At 61.9% G+C, this 15,796-nt stretch overlaps 1 protein-coding gene across 1 annotated transcript; it reads right to left on the bottom strand.

Annotated features, from left to right (window-relative positions):
• Positions 1-1,747: 1,747 nt before the first annotated feature.
• LOC135328585 (scavenger receptor cysteine-rich type 1 protein M130-like) lies at positions 1,748-12,424 on the bottom strand (the record flags this gene model as incomplete). The annotated part of the gene is made up of 16 exons (XM_064513466.1): positions 1,748-1,794; positions 2,684-3,070; positions 3,369-3,683; positions 4,380-4,441; positions 6,417-6,537; positions 6,719-6,847; positions 7,524-7,619; positions 7,965-8,102; positions 8,388-8,765; positions 9,034-9,369; positions 9,448-9,765; positions 10,065-10,379; positions 10,597-10,905; positions 11,051-11,365; positions 11,525-11,842; positions 12,394-12,424. Coding segments are annotated over 16 exons (3,615 nt in total), but the record flags the coding sequence as incomplete, so codon positions are not given.
• Between the last annotated feature and the right edge of the window lie 3,372 nt (positions 12,425-15,796).

Genomic DNA, 15,796 nt, shown 5'->3' with positions numbered 1-15,796 from the left:
GAGGGTCCAGCAGTGCATGAGAATCAAGCTTGCCTGCAAGAACTCTCTTATCATGTGTGCTCTGTATTTCTGTTTGTACTCTGAAGCAAGAGGAAGCACAGTCAGCTTGAAATGGAGCTCGATTTCTTAGGAACTCCTCATCAATAGGACTACTCTAACAGCACTCCAATGCTGTGTGACACCTGTTTGACACCATGGTTAAGGAGAACTGCCAAAAGCTGAGGAAGGGCTGGTGTGGAGCCAGCCTCAGGAAATGTGGGAGGAATGGAGGGATGTTGTCCAAGCAGGCAAGGATGGGGCTCGGAATGTCAAGGCCCATTTGGCTCCTACGATGCTTAAGGGATGGAAGCACGTCACACGCGGAAAGGCTGGGAGAACTGGGCCTGTTCATGGTGGAGAAGGGAAGCCTGTGGGGGAATCTTTATCAGTGGGCATAAATATCTGCAGGGAGGGTGTCAAGAGCTTTTCAGTGGTGCCCAGCGATAGGATGAGAGGCAACGGGCACAACCTGAAACCCAGGAAGTTCCGTCTGCCCAGCAGGATAAGCTTCTTTCCTGTGAGGGTGACAGAGCCCGGGAACAGGTTTCCTGGGGAGATTGTGGAGTCTCCATCTTTGGAGGCATTGCAGAGGCGTCTGGATAGGGTCCTGGGCGATGGGCTTTAGATGACCCTCATGGGCAGGGGCATTGGCCGCGATGATCTCCAGAGGTCCCTTCCAATCTCTGCCGTTGTGTGCTTCTGTGCTTCCGTGAACACAAGGCAGAGCGCAGGGCAGCTTCAGTCGTGCCACGCTGTCGGCCTTGTGCCGATGCGCTTAATTGTCACCCCAAGGCAAAAGGATCTGGAAAGCTCTGGCCACTTCAAGGCCTTCCTGACACAAAGGGTTTCTTTACCCTGTGTGGTATTGGCCTGAGGTTGTAATGCCACTGCTGAGCTATCAGGCCCTGCTCCCCGCTAGTGCAGGTGCTGCTACAGAGCTGGGAGGGCAGAGGGAGACAGTGCCTGGGATGGTTCAGTCCAGCCTGCACCTGTGTTCCCCCCTCTCCCCGTACGGCCTGTTTCTCCCCACTGACTGCAGTGGGAACATGAGATGATGCCACTTCTGGTCTGTGCCCTTTTCAGGTCCGGTGAATCAGGCACAGCCCCAGCCCTGCCCCCTTGTTTCCCTCCCACACAATGCCTGGAAGGGTGGCTGCTTCAGCATCTGCAGTAGGTAGCTAGGTGGACTGGGGACTCAAGGGGACCTGTGCTCGTGGCTGGCTGTACCAGCAAAGCAGTTCAGCCCAGCAATGCCTTGCAGGTCTCTCAGGCCTCCTCTAAGCTGTGGCAGCAGCACCCACCCAAGGGCAGGGGAATTCCCAGCACCTTGCTCCACCTCAGAATGGACCCTCCATCCAACATCCTGGAGTCTTCTGCCAGGGCAGGGATGAGGGTGGCCAGCACCTGTCCACAGTTGCATCACAGCTGGTGGGAATCCCTCTCTGCCCAGGCAAGCTCAGCTGCCACGTGGGGACATTTTTCCCAGCTGCAGCACAACAGACAGCTCCAGTGCCCCAGTGTGGGGATTTTCCCACTGTGTACAGACAGCAGGGATGAGGTGCAGACCAGCAACTGAGTCAGGGCTCTCGCAGGACACATCCTACCTTGGCTGCAAACCTCAGTGCATAGCCACTTGCTTCCCTAGTTGAAAGAGTAGCAGGTCACAGCAACAGAAGCTGTCGGGAAGTGGACTAGTGGCAGGGGCTTGTCAGACCTCAGCATTCCGGTATGGGCTGCATACAAATGCCAGCAGGCCTTGCAGAGAGACAAGAGTGGCATAGAAAGCTCATGCAGCATATGCACTGACCACATAGACCTTCTGTGTTTAACTGGTGGGACAATCACGGGAGGTATCAAAGCTGTGAGCTGATTATAGAGATGGAAGTGCAGCAGTTGGGAAGCCAGAGAGGGATATTTAGTATTGAGAGACGTGCATTCAGCTTTCTTCCCAGGCCCGCTTTGTACCCCTTGTGGGTGATGCCTCCAATCACGGACACAAACCGCGTGCCTTGCTGTCTTGGATGGGGCCAACGCTTGGTGGCAGGCAGGAAGGCAGGCCATAGCCTTCCTCTGAGACATCTCCATCTTGTGTTTTGGCTGCAGGTCTCCCTTACAGCAAGGGAAACCTCCAGCCCATGGCTGCAAGTCTCTGACTTACACTTGTGGTTTCCTGAACTACTCTTAGAGCACTCCAATGCCAGGGGACATCTGTTTGACACCATGCTTAAGGAGAACTGCCAAAAACCGAGACAGGGCTTGTGTGGAGCCAGCCTCAGGAAACGTGGGAGGAATAGAGGGATGTTGTCCAAGCAGGCAAGGATGAGGCTTGGAATGTCCAGGCCGAGGTCCCTTTGGAGTTTAATATGTTGAAGGATGTGAAGGACAGCAAGCAGGCCTTCCTTAAATCCACTGGTAATTGAGGAGGAGAATGGAAATTGTGGGCCCGCTGCCGACTGGGGCAGGGGCCCTGGTGACAAAGCATGTAGAAAAGGCAGAGATCCTGAATGCTGCTTTGCTGCAGTCTTTCCTGTGAAGACTGGCCCTCCCCACATCCCAGGCCCTGTAGAGCAGCTGCCGGTGCCCAGCCACACTGGTCCAGAGCCCTGGCCATAGTGGGCCAAGCCGGGCACTGCCAAGGCCTCACCGCAGCCCAGCTGGTGGCAGACGACGGCGGCGTCCCAGAGGTCCCAGGTGTCCTTGCAGATGCAGCTCCAGGCCCCCTGGACATAGACCTCCACTCTGCTGGGGCAGAACCTGGGGCCGCTCACCAGCCGCACCTGTCGTCTCCCTGCAGCCAGAGACAGCCCAGGCTGGGGCAGCTGCTCGGGCCCCTGTGGTGCCCTGGGGCCCTTCCCGGCACACGCGCCTGAGCACACAACCGCCGTCTCCTGGGTGCGGCCTGGTGGCACAGAGCTGTGCAGTGTGGCATTGCACTGGGCCAGGCCTTGGTCCCAGGCCCCACCCAGGGCCACCTCCAGGCGCCCGTCACAGCGGCTCTCCCCATCCACCAGCCTCAGGGGTTCAGCACCACCTGGCCCCACACAGAGGGGAGATGTCCTGAGGTGCTGCAGGGACCGCAGGGTGCCAAGGAGCCCCACAGCTTGCCGGGGGACAGCACGGCCCCACTGCCCTCCTCCTGCCCATGTGCCTGCTGCCCTGTGTGTGGGCTCAGCCCTCCTCCTGCCCTGACATGGTCCTGCTTCCCCAGACGGGCTCTGTGCCCCACAGCTCCTGCTGGCAGTGGGAGGGAGGGGCACTCCTCCTTTTTGGGGTGCTGGGCCCCCTCCCCAGGAGGCCCTCCTGTCTGACGCCACCTGCCCCACACGCACCTGAGCAATTGACTGCGGCAACATGGCCGAGCGAGCAGGCAGGGGTCCCCAGCGCCATGGCAGGGCACTCTCCCAGGTGGGACTCGGTCCCACAGCAGTGAAAAGTGTCCCGCCACAGCGGGCCGCTCCTTGTCCCGAAACACCCTCCGTGGGACACGGAGGTGGCAAAGCCACAGCCGAGGTGGTGGCAGAGCACCTGCGTGTCAGGCATGTCCCAGCCGGCATCGCAGAGGGAGCCCCAGGTGCTGTGCGCCTCCAGCTCCACCTGCCCTGTGCACTCTGTGCTGCCGTTCACCAGTCTGAAGCCCGTGTAGGCTGGGAGGGAGAAAGGGTGCTGGAGACGAAGTCCTCATGTCCCCTGCTCTGCAATGATGGGGGCATGCAGGCATGGCAGCCCTCTGCCTCCCCACGCCCTGGGTGCTGCCGCAAGCCAGCCCACAGCAAACCTGGTGGAATAGAGGGATGTTGTCTGAGTAGGCAGCAGTGGGTCTTGGAAGTTAATGGCCCCTTTGGAGTTTAATGTGTTGAGGGATGTGAAGGACAGCAAGCAGGGCTTCTTTAAATCTATCGATAACCAGAGCAAGAGAAGGGAAAGTGTGCGCTCACTGCTGACTGGGGCAGGGGCCCTGGTGACAAAGCATACGGAAAAGGCAGAGATCCTGAATGCTGCTTTGCTGCAGTCATTCCCATGAACACTGGCCCTCCGCATATCCCAGGCCCTGGAGAGCAGGGAGAAAGCCTCAAGAGAGGAAGACATTTCCTTGGTGGAGGAGGATGGGCTTAGGGATCACTGAAGCAAACTGGACATCCACAAGTCCATGCACCCTCATGGCATGCCCCCAGGGGTGCTGACGAGCTGGCCAAGGTCCTTGCTAGGCCCCTCTCAGTCCTCTTTGAAAGGTGCTGGAGATCAGGAGAGGTGCCTGAGGCCTGGAAGAGAGCCAATGCCACTCCAGTCTTCCACGAGGGCAAGAAGGAGGGTGCAGGGAAGTACACGCCGGGCAGCCTCACCTCGATCCCTGCCAAGGTGATGGAGCAGCTCATCCTGGACACCACTGGCAAGCATGTGGTGGCTAAGAAAGTGATCCAGAGTAGTGAGCGTGGATTCCCAAAGGGGGAAATCATGCTTAACCAACGTGAGAGCCTTCTAGGATGGGACACCTGGCTGGGTAGATGAGGGGAGAGCAGGGCAAGTTGTCTCCCTTGACTTGAGCAAGGCTTTGGACACTGTCTCCCATCACGTCCTCACAGGCAAGCTGAGGAAGTGTGGGTTAGATGGGCAGACAGTGAGGTGGCTTAAAACTGGCTGTCTGGCAGAGCTCAGAGGGTTGTGATGAGCAGCACAAAGTCTCGTTGGAGGCCTGTAGCTAGCGATGTCTGCCAGGGGTCCCTGCTGGGTGCAGTATTGTTCATCTTCTTCCTCAGTGATGTGGATGAAGGGACAGAGTGCACCCACAGCAAGTGTGCTGATGATCCAAGGATGATCCTGAGAGGAGTGGCTGATACCCCAGAGTGCTGTGCTGCCCTTCCGAGGGAGCTCAACAGTCTGGAGAGATGGGCAGAGGGGAACCTCATGAAGCTGAATCAAGGGAAGTGCAGAGGCCTGCCCCTGCAGCAGTAGAGGGTGGTGGCTGACCTGCTGGAAAGCAGCCGTGCAGAGAAGGACCTGGGAGGCCTGGTGGACACAACAGTCTGGAGAGATGGGCAGAGGGGAACCTCATGAAGCTGAATCAAGGGAAGTGCAGAGGCCTGCCCCTGCAGCAGTAGAGGGTGGTGGCTGACCTGCTGGAAAGCAGCCGTGCAGAGAAGGACCTGGGAGGCCTGGTGGACAACAAGCTGACCGTGAGCCAGCACTGTGCCCTTGTGGCCAAGAAGGCCAAGGGTATGCTGGGCTGCATTAGGCAGAGTGTTGTCAGCAGGTGGAGGGAGGTGATCCTTTGCCTCTACTGAGCCCTGGGGAGGCCACGTCTGGAGTGCTGTGTGCAGTTCTGGGCTCCCCGAGACAATAGAGACATGGAGCTCCTGGAGCGAGTGCAGCAAAGGGCTCCTAAGATGCTGAAGGGACGGGAGCATGTGTCATGCGAGGAAAGGCTGAGAGAGCTGGGCCTGTTCATGGTGGAGGAGAGAAGCCTGAGTGGGGGGATTTTTATTGATTAGTATAACTATGTGAAGGGAGTGTGTGAAGAGGATGGGGCCAGACTCTTTTCAGTGGTACCCAATGATGCCCGCAATGAAGGAGACAAAGTGTGTGCCTTCCTCTCCTATATGGGGCATGTGCTTGTTGGCAGGCAGGAGGGCAGACTGTAGCCTCCCTCTCGGACGTCTGCCCCTGTAACACTACTGTCCTGCCTTTGTGTTTGGGCTGCAGGCCTGCCTTACAGCAAGGGAAACCTCCAGTGAGGAGAGGAAGCCTGCCAGCTGCTCCACCATGGCCGCATCGGGCAGCGCTGTTGATGCTCGGCTCTTTCCACAATGACGTGCTCACTCCATGGCAGCCCCTGCCATGGACAGTGTGCCCCACCTGCGATGGCAAATGTCAGCCTGGTACAGCACTGCCCTACGGCAGGTGTGGGCCACAGCAGCTGGGGCACCATGCGGGGAGGCATCCCGGTGTAGGGCATCGTGGACGAAACACCGGCAGCAGCGACTGTGATTAACCAGAGCTGGGTGAGGGCAGCTGGAGAGTTACTGGCTCTGCGCGAGAAGGCTCATGCTGAGCAGGACGTGCTTCGTGTCTGCCCCAGCCACCCCTGGGAGATGGCAACGTGCCCAAAGCACCGACCCTGGGGCCAAGGCTCAAAAATTCTTGGTTTTTTTAATAGAAAATGCACAGTGGAAGCACACACATGGAAGGCTGCATGGAGGGCTTCATGGAAGGGATGATGGAGGCAGTTCTCCACAGTGCCCGTAGTCCCCAGCAGGCCCAAGCAGGCGGTCAATCAGGCAGACGATTTCCTCTGTGGCCAGGCTGTGGCTCTGTGGGGGCAGAGTCACACGGCACCACGCATGTCCTCAGGGACTGCTGCAGCGTGACCCCACCATGCTCACAGTGACGTCCTGGGGCCGCTGACACCAACATCATCGTAGCCCACGTCCTTGGGCACTGAGGCTGGGGCGTCTGTTGTGGCTCCCGGCGGCTCCGGGTGGTTCAGTGAGGGCCGGCTCCCCACTGGGGACAGGAAGGCCGGTGCCTGTAGGGGCTGTTTCATGCCCTGGCTGCCAGGCCTGGGCTGGGGCTCCCCACCGTGGGGCCCACCACTGCGGCAGAGTGCAGGGGAGCAGCCTCACCCGGTGGGACAGCACGACGCTGGGTATGGTAGGGCTGCTGCGCGGGCTGCAGTGCCTCTTACCTGCCTGCGCCGCTGCCTCAGAGAAATCTCCGTCTCTCAGCCCCAGAGCAGCGGCCTCTCTCGGGTGCTGCATGGCCACGGCATCATCGTACCCATCCGGGGGGTCATGCTTGGACAGGGCAGGGGTGTCTGTGACAGACGGGGCAGTGAAACGAAGGCTGGGGCAGGGGTTGCATTGTGCCAGCTGCCACCAGCCACGGAGCTGGGGGTGCTGACATGGGGGCCCGCTGCGTGGGGCTGCCAACTCTGGGATGGAGGCTGCAGCCTGGAGGCTCGACCCTGGCCATGAGTGCTGGCCCAGAAAATAACCAAGGGCCACACGGCCATGCTGCTCCAGGTACTGCGTGTGGCCCCTGCTGGCACCAGCTGTGGTGCAAGGGCTGCATCTCTGGGCACATGGTAGCATGACCCTGCACCCCGGCCCTGTACCTGCTGCTGTCACAGGGCTGCTGGCCTCCACACTGTTGTCGGTGTAATACGGCAGCTTCGTTGCTGAGCCCTCTGACGGTGAGTCTGGAGGATGTGGTGTTAGTGGAGGCTGCCCAGCCCCATGGCCTGGCCAGCACCCTGGGCAGGACAGCCTCGCCATACAGTGGGGACTGTGGAGGGCAAGGAGATACCCCCCTGCTGCAGCTCCCCATGGTCAGCAGGTGGCCAGGCTTCAAGCCCAGCTGCTGCAGCAATGGGTGCGTGGGGGCCTCAGTGCAGAGACCTCCCTCTCCAGAAAGAGGTGCCAGGCCGGGCCAGGCTGGGCCAGCAAGGGGCCGTTGGGAGTCACAGCCTGCCAGGCCCAGGGTGCACACACCTGAGCCACTGTGCACCTCCTGGTAATCCGGCGTCAGAGTATAGTCGAGCTCCTCATAGACGGCCTCAGAGATTGTGTCTCCAGCTCTGCCAGGGCCTGGAAAGCAAGGGCAGCCATAACCCCAGGCCATGGGCACAGCACGTGGGATGGTGGGGGTCACCAGCTGTGCCCCCGATATCCCTGTGGCCCAGCTCCACTGCTGTGCCCCATCCGCTGAGTGGCTCTGGTGCCCCTGCCTGGCCCCCATGCTGCGCCGGGTCCTGCCCCTGCTCGGCACTGGCCTCCTGGCCTCCGCTGCTGCGCCTGCCCCCAGCCTGTGCAGCCGGGCCGCCCCATGGCCGGGCAGTCCCGGGAGCCATCAGTGGCCCCCAGCCCTGACTGGCTCTGCCCTGGTGCCTCGTCCTGGTAGATTCAGCCCCGGAGAACCCCGGTGCGACCCACCTCTGTGCTGAGCCATGGTGCGCCATGCCTGCATGGCGAGAGCCCCCAGGGCCAGGCAGAGCAGGGTCCCCAGGATGATGCAGAGGATGGTGGGCACTGGCATGGCCCCAGCACCCGCTGTGGGGCTCCTGTGGGCACCTGTGAGGACACCAACATGCGGCGGAGCTGGAGGGAGGCTGGGGACCCTGTCCCGTCCTGCATCACTGTGGATGCATGGGGGGGTGCAGGGGAGCGGCTGGCGGGACAGGGAGGCCAAGGAGGGCACCCCTGTGCCCGGGAGCCAACCCCTGCATGAGGCCGAGGGGTGGCAGTGCTCAGCAGCTGGGGTCTCCTTGCCAGAGCTGCTCCCCCTCCACTGGGCTGTGCTGGTCGGAGCTGGAGGATCCCTGGGGCCACCGTGCTGCTCTGCGCAGGCAGAGCTACCTGTGCAGGCTGCGCCGTCTGGGCATCCAGTTGCCATGGCTGGCGTGGGAGTCACTCTGGTGCTGCCAGGGTCCCCGTCACATGTGATGTGGGTGTCTCCAGGGAAGTCACAGGGCTGCAGCTGCCAGGGTGCTGAGGGGCAGTGCCAGAGGGAGTCGGCCCCCAGCTCACACTGCACCCAGGCCAGCCACGCGGGGCCTGAGCCCTGTGTGGTTGCCGGTGCAGATGCCAGCCGTCCCGTGGCTCCGCAGCCCAGCTGCCGGCACACCACGGCGGCTGTGGCGGGGCTGGTGCCATTGGCGCACACGCTGCCCCACGTCCCATTGTAGAAGACCTCCAGGCGCCCGGTGCAGCTGCTGCCGCCCGCCAGCCGCAGGGCTGTGAGCTCTGCAAGGGGGCAGAATGGGGGGCCACAGCTCAGGCGGGCGTGGGCAGACACCCCTGCTGTCCCGGTCACCCCGCCCACCTCCCTAGGGCTCCAAGAGAAGCACGCCAAGAAACGGACACGCTGGGGCAGTGGGGTGAAGGCGGCATCTTGCTCCCTGGGACTGCCCAGGGTGTGGGGAGGTGGTCAGGGAGTCTGGTGGGGAGGGCTGGCGCTACTGCCGGTCCCACAGCCACGCTGCACTCGTCCCTGGTGGAGCACAGCACTGACCTGAGCAGATGGCTGCCACACTGGCGCCCTGCTTGCAACCACGCTGCCCCAGGGCTGGGGCCGGGGATGGGGCTGGGCAGTCCCAGAGCATTGCCTCAGCTCCGGAGCAGCCGCCGGCGCCCAGCCACACTGGCCCCAAGCCCCGGCCGTAGTGGGCCGAGCCGGGCGCTGCCAGGGCCTCTCCGCAGCCCAGCTGGCGGCAGACGACGGCGGCATCCCGGAGGTCCCAGGCATCCTCGCAGACGTGACTCCAGGTCCCCTGGACGTAGATCTCCACTCTCCCAGCACAGCGCCCAGGGCCGCTCGCCAGCCGCACCTGCTGGCTCCCTGCAGCCAGAGACCACTCGGGTCGGGGCAGCTGCTTGGGCCCCCGCGGCGCCCCGGGGCCCTTCCCGGCACACTCACCCGAACACACAACCGCTGCCTCCTTGACGTGGCCCGGTGGCACGGTGCTGTGCAGCGTGGCGTTGCACTGGGCCAGGTGAGCCTCCGTGCCCGCACACCGGAGCCCGCCCAGCACCAGGGGGCTCGAGCCTGGCCCCAGCACTGGGGTGGTGTAGGCCTTCTGCACTGTGCCGCACCGGAGCTGCCGGCACACCACACTGGCACTGCTGGCATCCCACTGCTGTGGCAGGACTCGGCCCCAGGCCCCACCCAGGGCCACCTCCAGGCGGCCATCGCAGCGGCTCTCCCCGTCCACCAGCCGCAGGGGTTCAGCACCACCTGTCCCCGCAGAGAGGGAAGATGTCCTGAGGTGCTGCGGGGACCGCAGGGTGCCAAGGAGCACCATGGGATCCCGGGTGACAGCATGGCCCCACTGCCCTCCTCCTGCCCGTGTGCCTGCTGCCCTATGCCTGGGCTCAGCCCTCCTCCTGCCCTGACATGGCCCTGCTTCCCCAGACGGGCCCTGTGCCCCACAGCTCCTGCTGGCAGTGAGAAGGAGGGGCACCCCTCCATTTGGGGTGCTGGGTCCCCTCCCCACAGCAGGCCCTCCTGTCTGACGCCACCTGCCCCACACGCACCTGAGCAATTGACTGCGGCAGCGTGGCGTGGTGAGCAGGCGGGGGTCCCCAGCGCCATGGCAGGGCACTCTCCCAGGTGGGACTCGGTCCCGCTGCAGTGAAAAGTGTCCTGCCACAGCGGGCCGCTCCCTGTCCCAAAATACCCTCCACGGGGCACAGAGGCGGCAAAGCCGCAGCCGAGGTGGTGGCAGAGCACCTGGGCATCGGGCACGTCCCAGCCAGCGTCGCAGAGGGAGCCCCAGGTGCCGCGTGCCTCCAGCTCCACCCGCCCTGTGCAATCTGTGCTGCCATTCACCAGTCTGAAGCCCGTGTAGGCTGGGAGAGAGAAAGGGTGCTGGAGACAAAGGCCCTGTGCAGCTACAATGGTGGGGGCACACAGGCATGGCAGCCCTCTGCCTCCCCATGCCCTGGGGGCTGCCACAAGCCAGCCCGCAGCCTCCCTGCCCCGTCCCTGCCCAGGGCACCCCTGTCCCCGCTGCCCGTCTCCCCATGCCCCCCGCTGCAGCCTCTGCCCCACACCCCACGCTCTTACGGGAGCAGATGATGGCAGCGTCACTGGTGTGCGTGCAGCCCTGGCCATGGGGCAGCCTGCGGGTGCAGGCAGACAGGAGGGATTCGTTGCCTGCACACTCAAAGCCCCCGTCCCAGATGGGCCCAGCTCCTGCCCCAAAGTGTGCTGCCCCGGTGACGGCCAGAGCTGCTCCACAGCCCAGCTCCTTGCAGATGACATGGGCAGCGTTGAGGTCCACGTGGGCCTTGCAGAGGGTTGCCCAGCCTCGGCCCTGCCTGACCTCCACACGACCCGAGCAGGCACTGTCCCCACCGACCAGCTGCACAAACCCTGCCGGGGAAGAGAGTGTGGGGTCGCCTGGAGGTCCCTGGGATATGTTGGGGGGTTGTGGAGGGGCTGCCACCAGAGCTTTGGTGCTGGCACAGGTGGCCCCTGGGGGCGAGACAGCCTGGGCCGTGCCTGCCACAGCTCTTACCTTGGCAGACCACGCCAACATCCCAGCCATGGCTTCCATTGTACAGCTCCCATCCCTTGATAGTACATTCCCAGAGGGCGGACTCATCCCCGCGACAGTCAACGACAGCCAGATGAATTGGTCCAGACCCTTTCCCAAAGCGGGTCCAGGCATGGGCGCTTTTGGCTGAGCCACAGCCCAGCTGCTGACACACCACCTCGGCATCTTCCATGTCCCATTCATTATCTGCCACCGTCCCCCACTGGCCCCGCAGCTTCACCTCCACTCTGCCGGCACAGGGACCACCTCCATTCACCAGCCTCAGCTCCACGGCATCTGCATTAGAGGTGCCCTCAGGGCATGAGAGTGCTGCCCTCCAGCGCCACTCCCACACCCGGGGAGTCCCTGGTGGGGAGGCCCTGGGCATGGCCATAATGGCTCCCAACCGCGCGCAGCCAAAGGGCTGCCCCCCAGCACAGTCACCTAATCCCTTGCCTGAGCATGTCACCCCCACGTCCCAGTCATGTCCGCAGTAGTGCTGGCCCCAGCCATAGTGGGGGCAGTAGTGGAGCGCTGTCTCGGTGCCACGGCAGAAGGGTTGCAGCCAAATCCGGCCAGCCCCTGCCCCAAATGGGGTGTATGGGGAAGTCCTGGCCACGGTGCCACATCCCAGCTGCCTGCAGACCACGGAGGCCCCGCGGACATCCCAGATGAAGTCATAGCTGCACACGGTGCCCCACTGGCCCTCGTGCTTCACCTCCACCCGGCCGGCGCAGCGGCTGCCTCCGTCAACCAGTCGCAGCTCCCCGGTGCCTGTGGGTGCCCATGTGGGACCACAAAGGAGGATGTGGAGCCCCCGCATGATGCCACGGGTGCCTGGTGCAGCCTGCCCTGCCAGGTTGGCCCAGGGGGCTATGTCCCACAGCTGTTCCCTGCCCTGATGGCCTCCACTCCCCACTGTGGGGCTGGCTCTTGGGCCCTGGCATATGGCCGTGTATGTGGAAAAGCCCTGGGGGCACTGCAGGATGCAAGCTGTGAAGAAAGGCAGGGCCATATCCAGCCCCTGAATGTCCAGCACCTGACGCAAGGGGAAAACTGTGGGGCATGCATACTGCCACATGTGCTCAGTGTTTGGCCCCACTGCAAAAACCCTGTCCCCAGCACACCCCAGGCACCGCGAGTGTCCGAGAGCTGCCCAGGTGGGGTGTCTCCACTGGTGTCCTTGGGAAGCCTGCCCAGCAGGTCACACACAGGCCCATGGGGGCCACCCCAGCCCCATCGTGTCTTCCCCAACCCCAGGGCTGCCTCCCACTCTCGACATGAAGGCAGGCAGCTCCAGCCCCGGGGAGCCCGCAGGCACTCACCCCTGCAGAGCTGCACGCACAGCAGCAGTCCCAGTGTGCTGGCAAGGAGCTGGCTGGTGGTGGCCATCCCAAACACCTCCTGCCCCATGGTGCAGCCCCCAGCTCCTGCTTGCCTCCTGGACCACCAGAGACTGCTGTGGTGGGGAGGGCAATATATAGGCAGAGGTGCAGGCCTCGCTGCCAGGGGAGCCAATCAACAGCATCAGGCACCTTTTGAGACGTTATCAGGAGGGTTATCTCCCATCTGACGGAGCCCCAGCCTCCAATAACCTTCTCCATCCCCGTGCATGCCCATATATGCGTCTCGGCTCCACTTCTGGCATCACACGCACCGCACCAGTGGGTGGGTGCCTGCCTGGCTGTCCCCGTGGGGAGCCTGATGATGATCTGAGCAGAACTCCGCACCTGGGTGCTGCAGTGGGTGCAGGGTGTGTGGGCCCTTCCTATGCCTGATCCCGCATGGGTCTGGGTGTGTCACACTGTGCCAGGGAGCGTGGCAAGAGCCCTTCCTTGACAGGGACTGTCCTGTGCTGGGGGCAGCATCTGCTGCAGCCTCCTTGCTGCTGTGGGGCTGACCTCTGGCACCAGGTCCCTCCGCACTGCAGCCCTCCACATGGGCCAGGCACTGGGGCTGGCTCTGGGCTAGAAAGCTCCAGCGTGGCACCAAGTCAAGCCCAGCCCCAGGCTCCATGGCACATTGGCAGGAGGGCCTGGGCCCCTCACAGCAGCTTGCAGGCGGATGGAGGTGCTGCCCAGCTGCCTGCAGGCCTGTGCCCCTCAGCCCCACAGTCCCCATGGCAGCCACGCTTGCCGCATGCAGTGCCGAGGCATGAAGGAGTTGGTTCCCCCACTGCACACCAGCCCCCAAGGGGAAGCAGCAGCAGCAGCCTGAGTGCTGCTCTGTGTCAGAGCACAGGCATCTGCTGGGCCTGCTGAACAGCCAGCATCTCACCACCTGCTTCTGTTTCTGCTCAGCCAGCTGCATTTCAGAGTACGATAACGCTAGGCTTCTGTGTATCAGTATCTCTTTGCAGTGCCAGTGCCACAGAGACCTGGAGCAAATCCAGAGTGATTGAGGGCCTCTTCAGACAAATCTGAGGGATATGGGAGACCAGTGTTGGTTCCCTTGAGCCTGCTGGTCAAGGGGACGGTCTGGCCAGGAGTGGAGACCTCCCCCAGCTTAATATCGCTCTGTGTGGGTGGCATCACTGTCAGGGCTTTGCCTTTGTGATCATCACATTTAACCTCCCCAGCACCTACCTGAGTGTAGGACAGCCAGCAGGGAATGAAGGAGAGCCTCCAGCAAGCACAAGCCTCTGTTGCGAGGCTCAGGAGATGAGCTGATTCCTCAGGAGGGTGGCCTGGATAAACTGGCCTGAGCTCTAGTGAAAAAGGGCACATAGAGGAGGAGGAAGGGAGGAGGAGCTTTGCCAACAAGGTCTCCCTGGTTGCTGTGCTTAGGGAAAGGGCTCAGGCAGGAGAGGAGGGTCCAGTAGTGCAAGAGGATCAGGATTTTATCCGAGTAGGCAGGGATGGGGCTTGGAAGGTCAAGGCCCATTTGGCTCCTAAGGTGCTTAAGGGATGAGAACATCAGTCACATGAGGAAAGGTTGGGAGAGCTTGGCCTGTTCATGGTGGAGAAGAAAAGCCTGGGGGGGTGGATCTTTATCAGTGGGTATAAATATTTGAAGGGAGGGTATCAAGAGCCAGGAAGTTCTGTCTGCCCAGAAGGAAAAATTTCTTTCCTGTGAGGAAGCCCTGGAACAGGTTGCCCGGGGAGGTTGTGGAATCTCTGTTCTTGGAGAAATTGCAGAAGCGTCTGGATAGGGCATTCCCATGCAGGGAATGAAGGACAGCCTCCAGCAAGCACAAGCCTCTGTCGCGAGGCTCAGGAGATGAGCTAATGCCTCAGGAGGGTGGCCTGGATAAGCTGACCCGAACTCCAGTGAAAAAGGGCACATACAAGAGGAGGAAGGGAGGAGGAGCTTTGCCCGTGAGGTCTCCCAGGCCACTGTGCTTAGGGAAAGGGCTCAGGCAGGAGAGGAGGGTCCAGCAGTGCATGAGAATCAAGCTTGCCTGCAAGAACTCTCTTATCGTGTGTGCTCTGCATTTCTGTTTGTACTCTAAAGCAAGAGGAAGCACAGTCAGCTTGAAAGGGAGCCTTATTTCTTAGGAGCTCCTCATCAGTAGGGCCACTCCAACAGCACACCAATCCTATGCGACACTTGTTTGACACCACGGTTAAGGAGAACTGTGAAAAGCTGAGGAAGGGCCGGTTTGGAGCCAGCCTCAGGAAATGTGGGAGGAATGGAGGGATGTTGTCCAAGCAGGCAAGGATGGGGCTCGGAATGTCAAGGCCCATTTGGCTCGTATGATGCTTAAGGGATGGGAGCATCTGTCACACGCGGAAAGGCTGAGAGAACTGGGCCTGTTCATGGTGGAGAAGGGAAGCCTGTGGGGAGATCTTTATCAGTGGGCATAAATATCTGAAGGGAGGGTGTCAAGAGCTTTTCAGTGGTGCCCAGCGATAGGATGAGAGGCAACGGGCACAACCTGAAACCCAGGAAGTTCCGTCTGCCCAGAAGGAAAAGCTTCTTTCCTGTGAGGGTGACGGAGCCCGGGAACAGGTTGCCCGGGGAGGCTGTGGAGTCTCCGTCTTTGGAGGCATTGCAGAGGCATCTGGATAGGGTCCTGGGCGATGGGCTTTAGATGACCCTCATGGACAGGGGCATTGGCCTCGATGATCTCCAGAAGTCCCTTCCAATCTCTGCCGTTGTGTGCGTCTGTGCTTCCGTGAACACAAGGCAGAGCGCAGGGCAGCTTCAGTCGTGCCACGCTGTCGGCCCTGTGCAGATGCACTGAAACGTCACCCCAAGGCAAAAGGATCTGGAAAGCTCTGGCCACTTCAAGGCCTTCCTGACACAAAGAGCTTCTTTACCCTGTGCGGCATTGGCCTCAGGTTGTAATGTCACTGCCGAGCTGCCAGGCCCTACTCCCTGCTAGTGCAGGTGCTGGTGCAGAACTGGGAGGGCAGAGGGAGACAGCGCCCGGGATGGTTCAGCCCAGCCTGCACCTGCATTCTCCCTTTTACGGCCTGTTTCTCCCCACCGACTGCAGTGGGAACATGGGACGATGCCACTTCCGGTCTGTGCCCTTTTCAGGTCCAGTGAATCAGGCACAGCCCCAGCCCTGCCCCCTTGTTTCCCTCCCACACAATGCCTGGAAGGGTGGCTGCTTCAGCATCTGCAGTAGGTAGCTAGGTGGACTGGGGGGTCAAGGGGACCTGTGCTCGTGGCTGGCTGTACCAGCAAAGCAGTTCAGCCCAGCAGTGCCTTGCAGGTCTCTCGGGCCACCTCTAAGTTGTGGCAGCAGCACCCACCCAAGGGCAGGGCAGTTCCCAGCAC

Source organism: Dromaius novaehollandiae, chromosome 5 (genome assembly GCF_036370855.1).
Source record: "Dromaius novaehollandiae isolate bDroNov1 chromosome 5, bDroNov1.hap1, whole genome shotgun sequence".
NCBI lineage: Eukaryota > Metazoa > Chordata > Aves > Casuariiformes > Dromaiidae > Dromaius > Dromaius novaehollandiae.
Note: the sequence above shows the minus strand (reverse complement) of the source record. Positions and strands in the feature narration are given on the sequence as shown.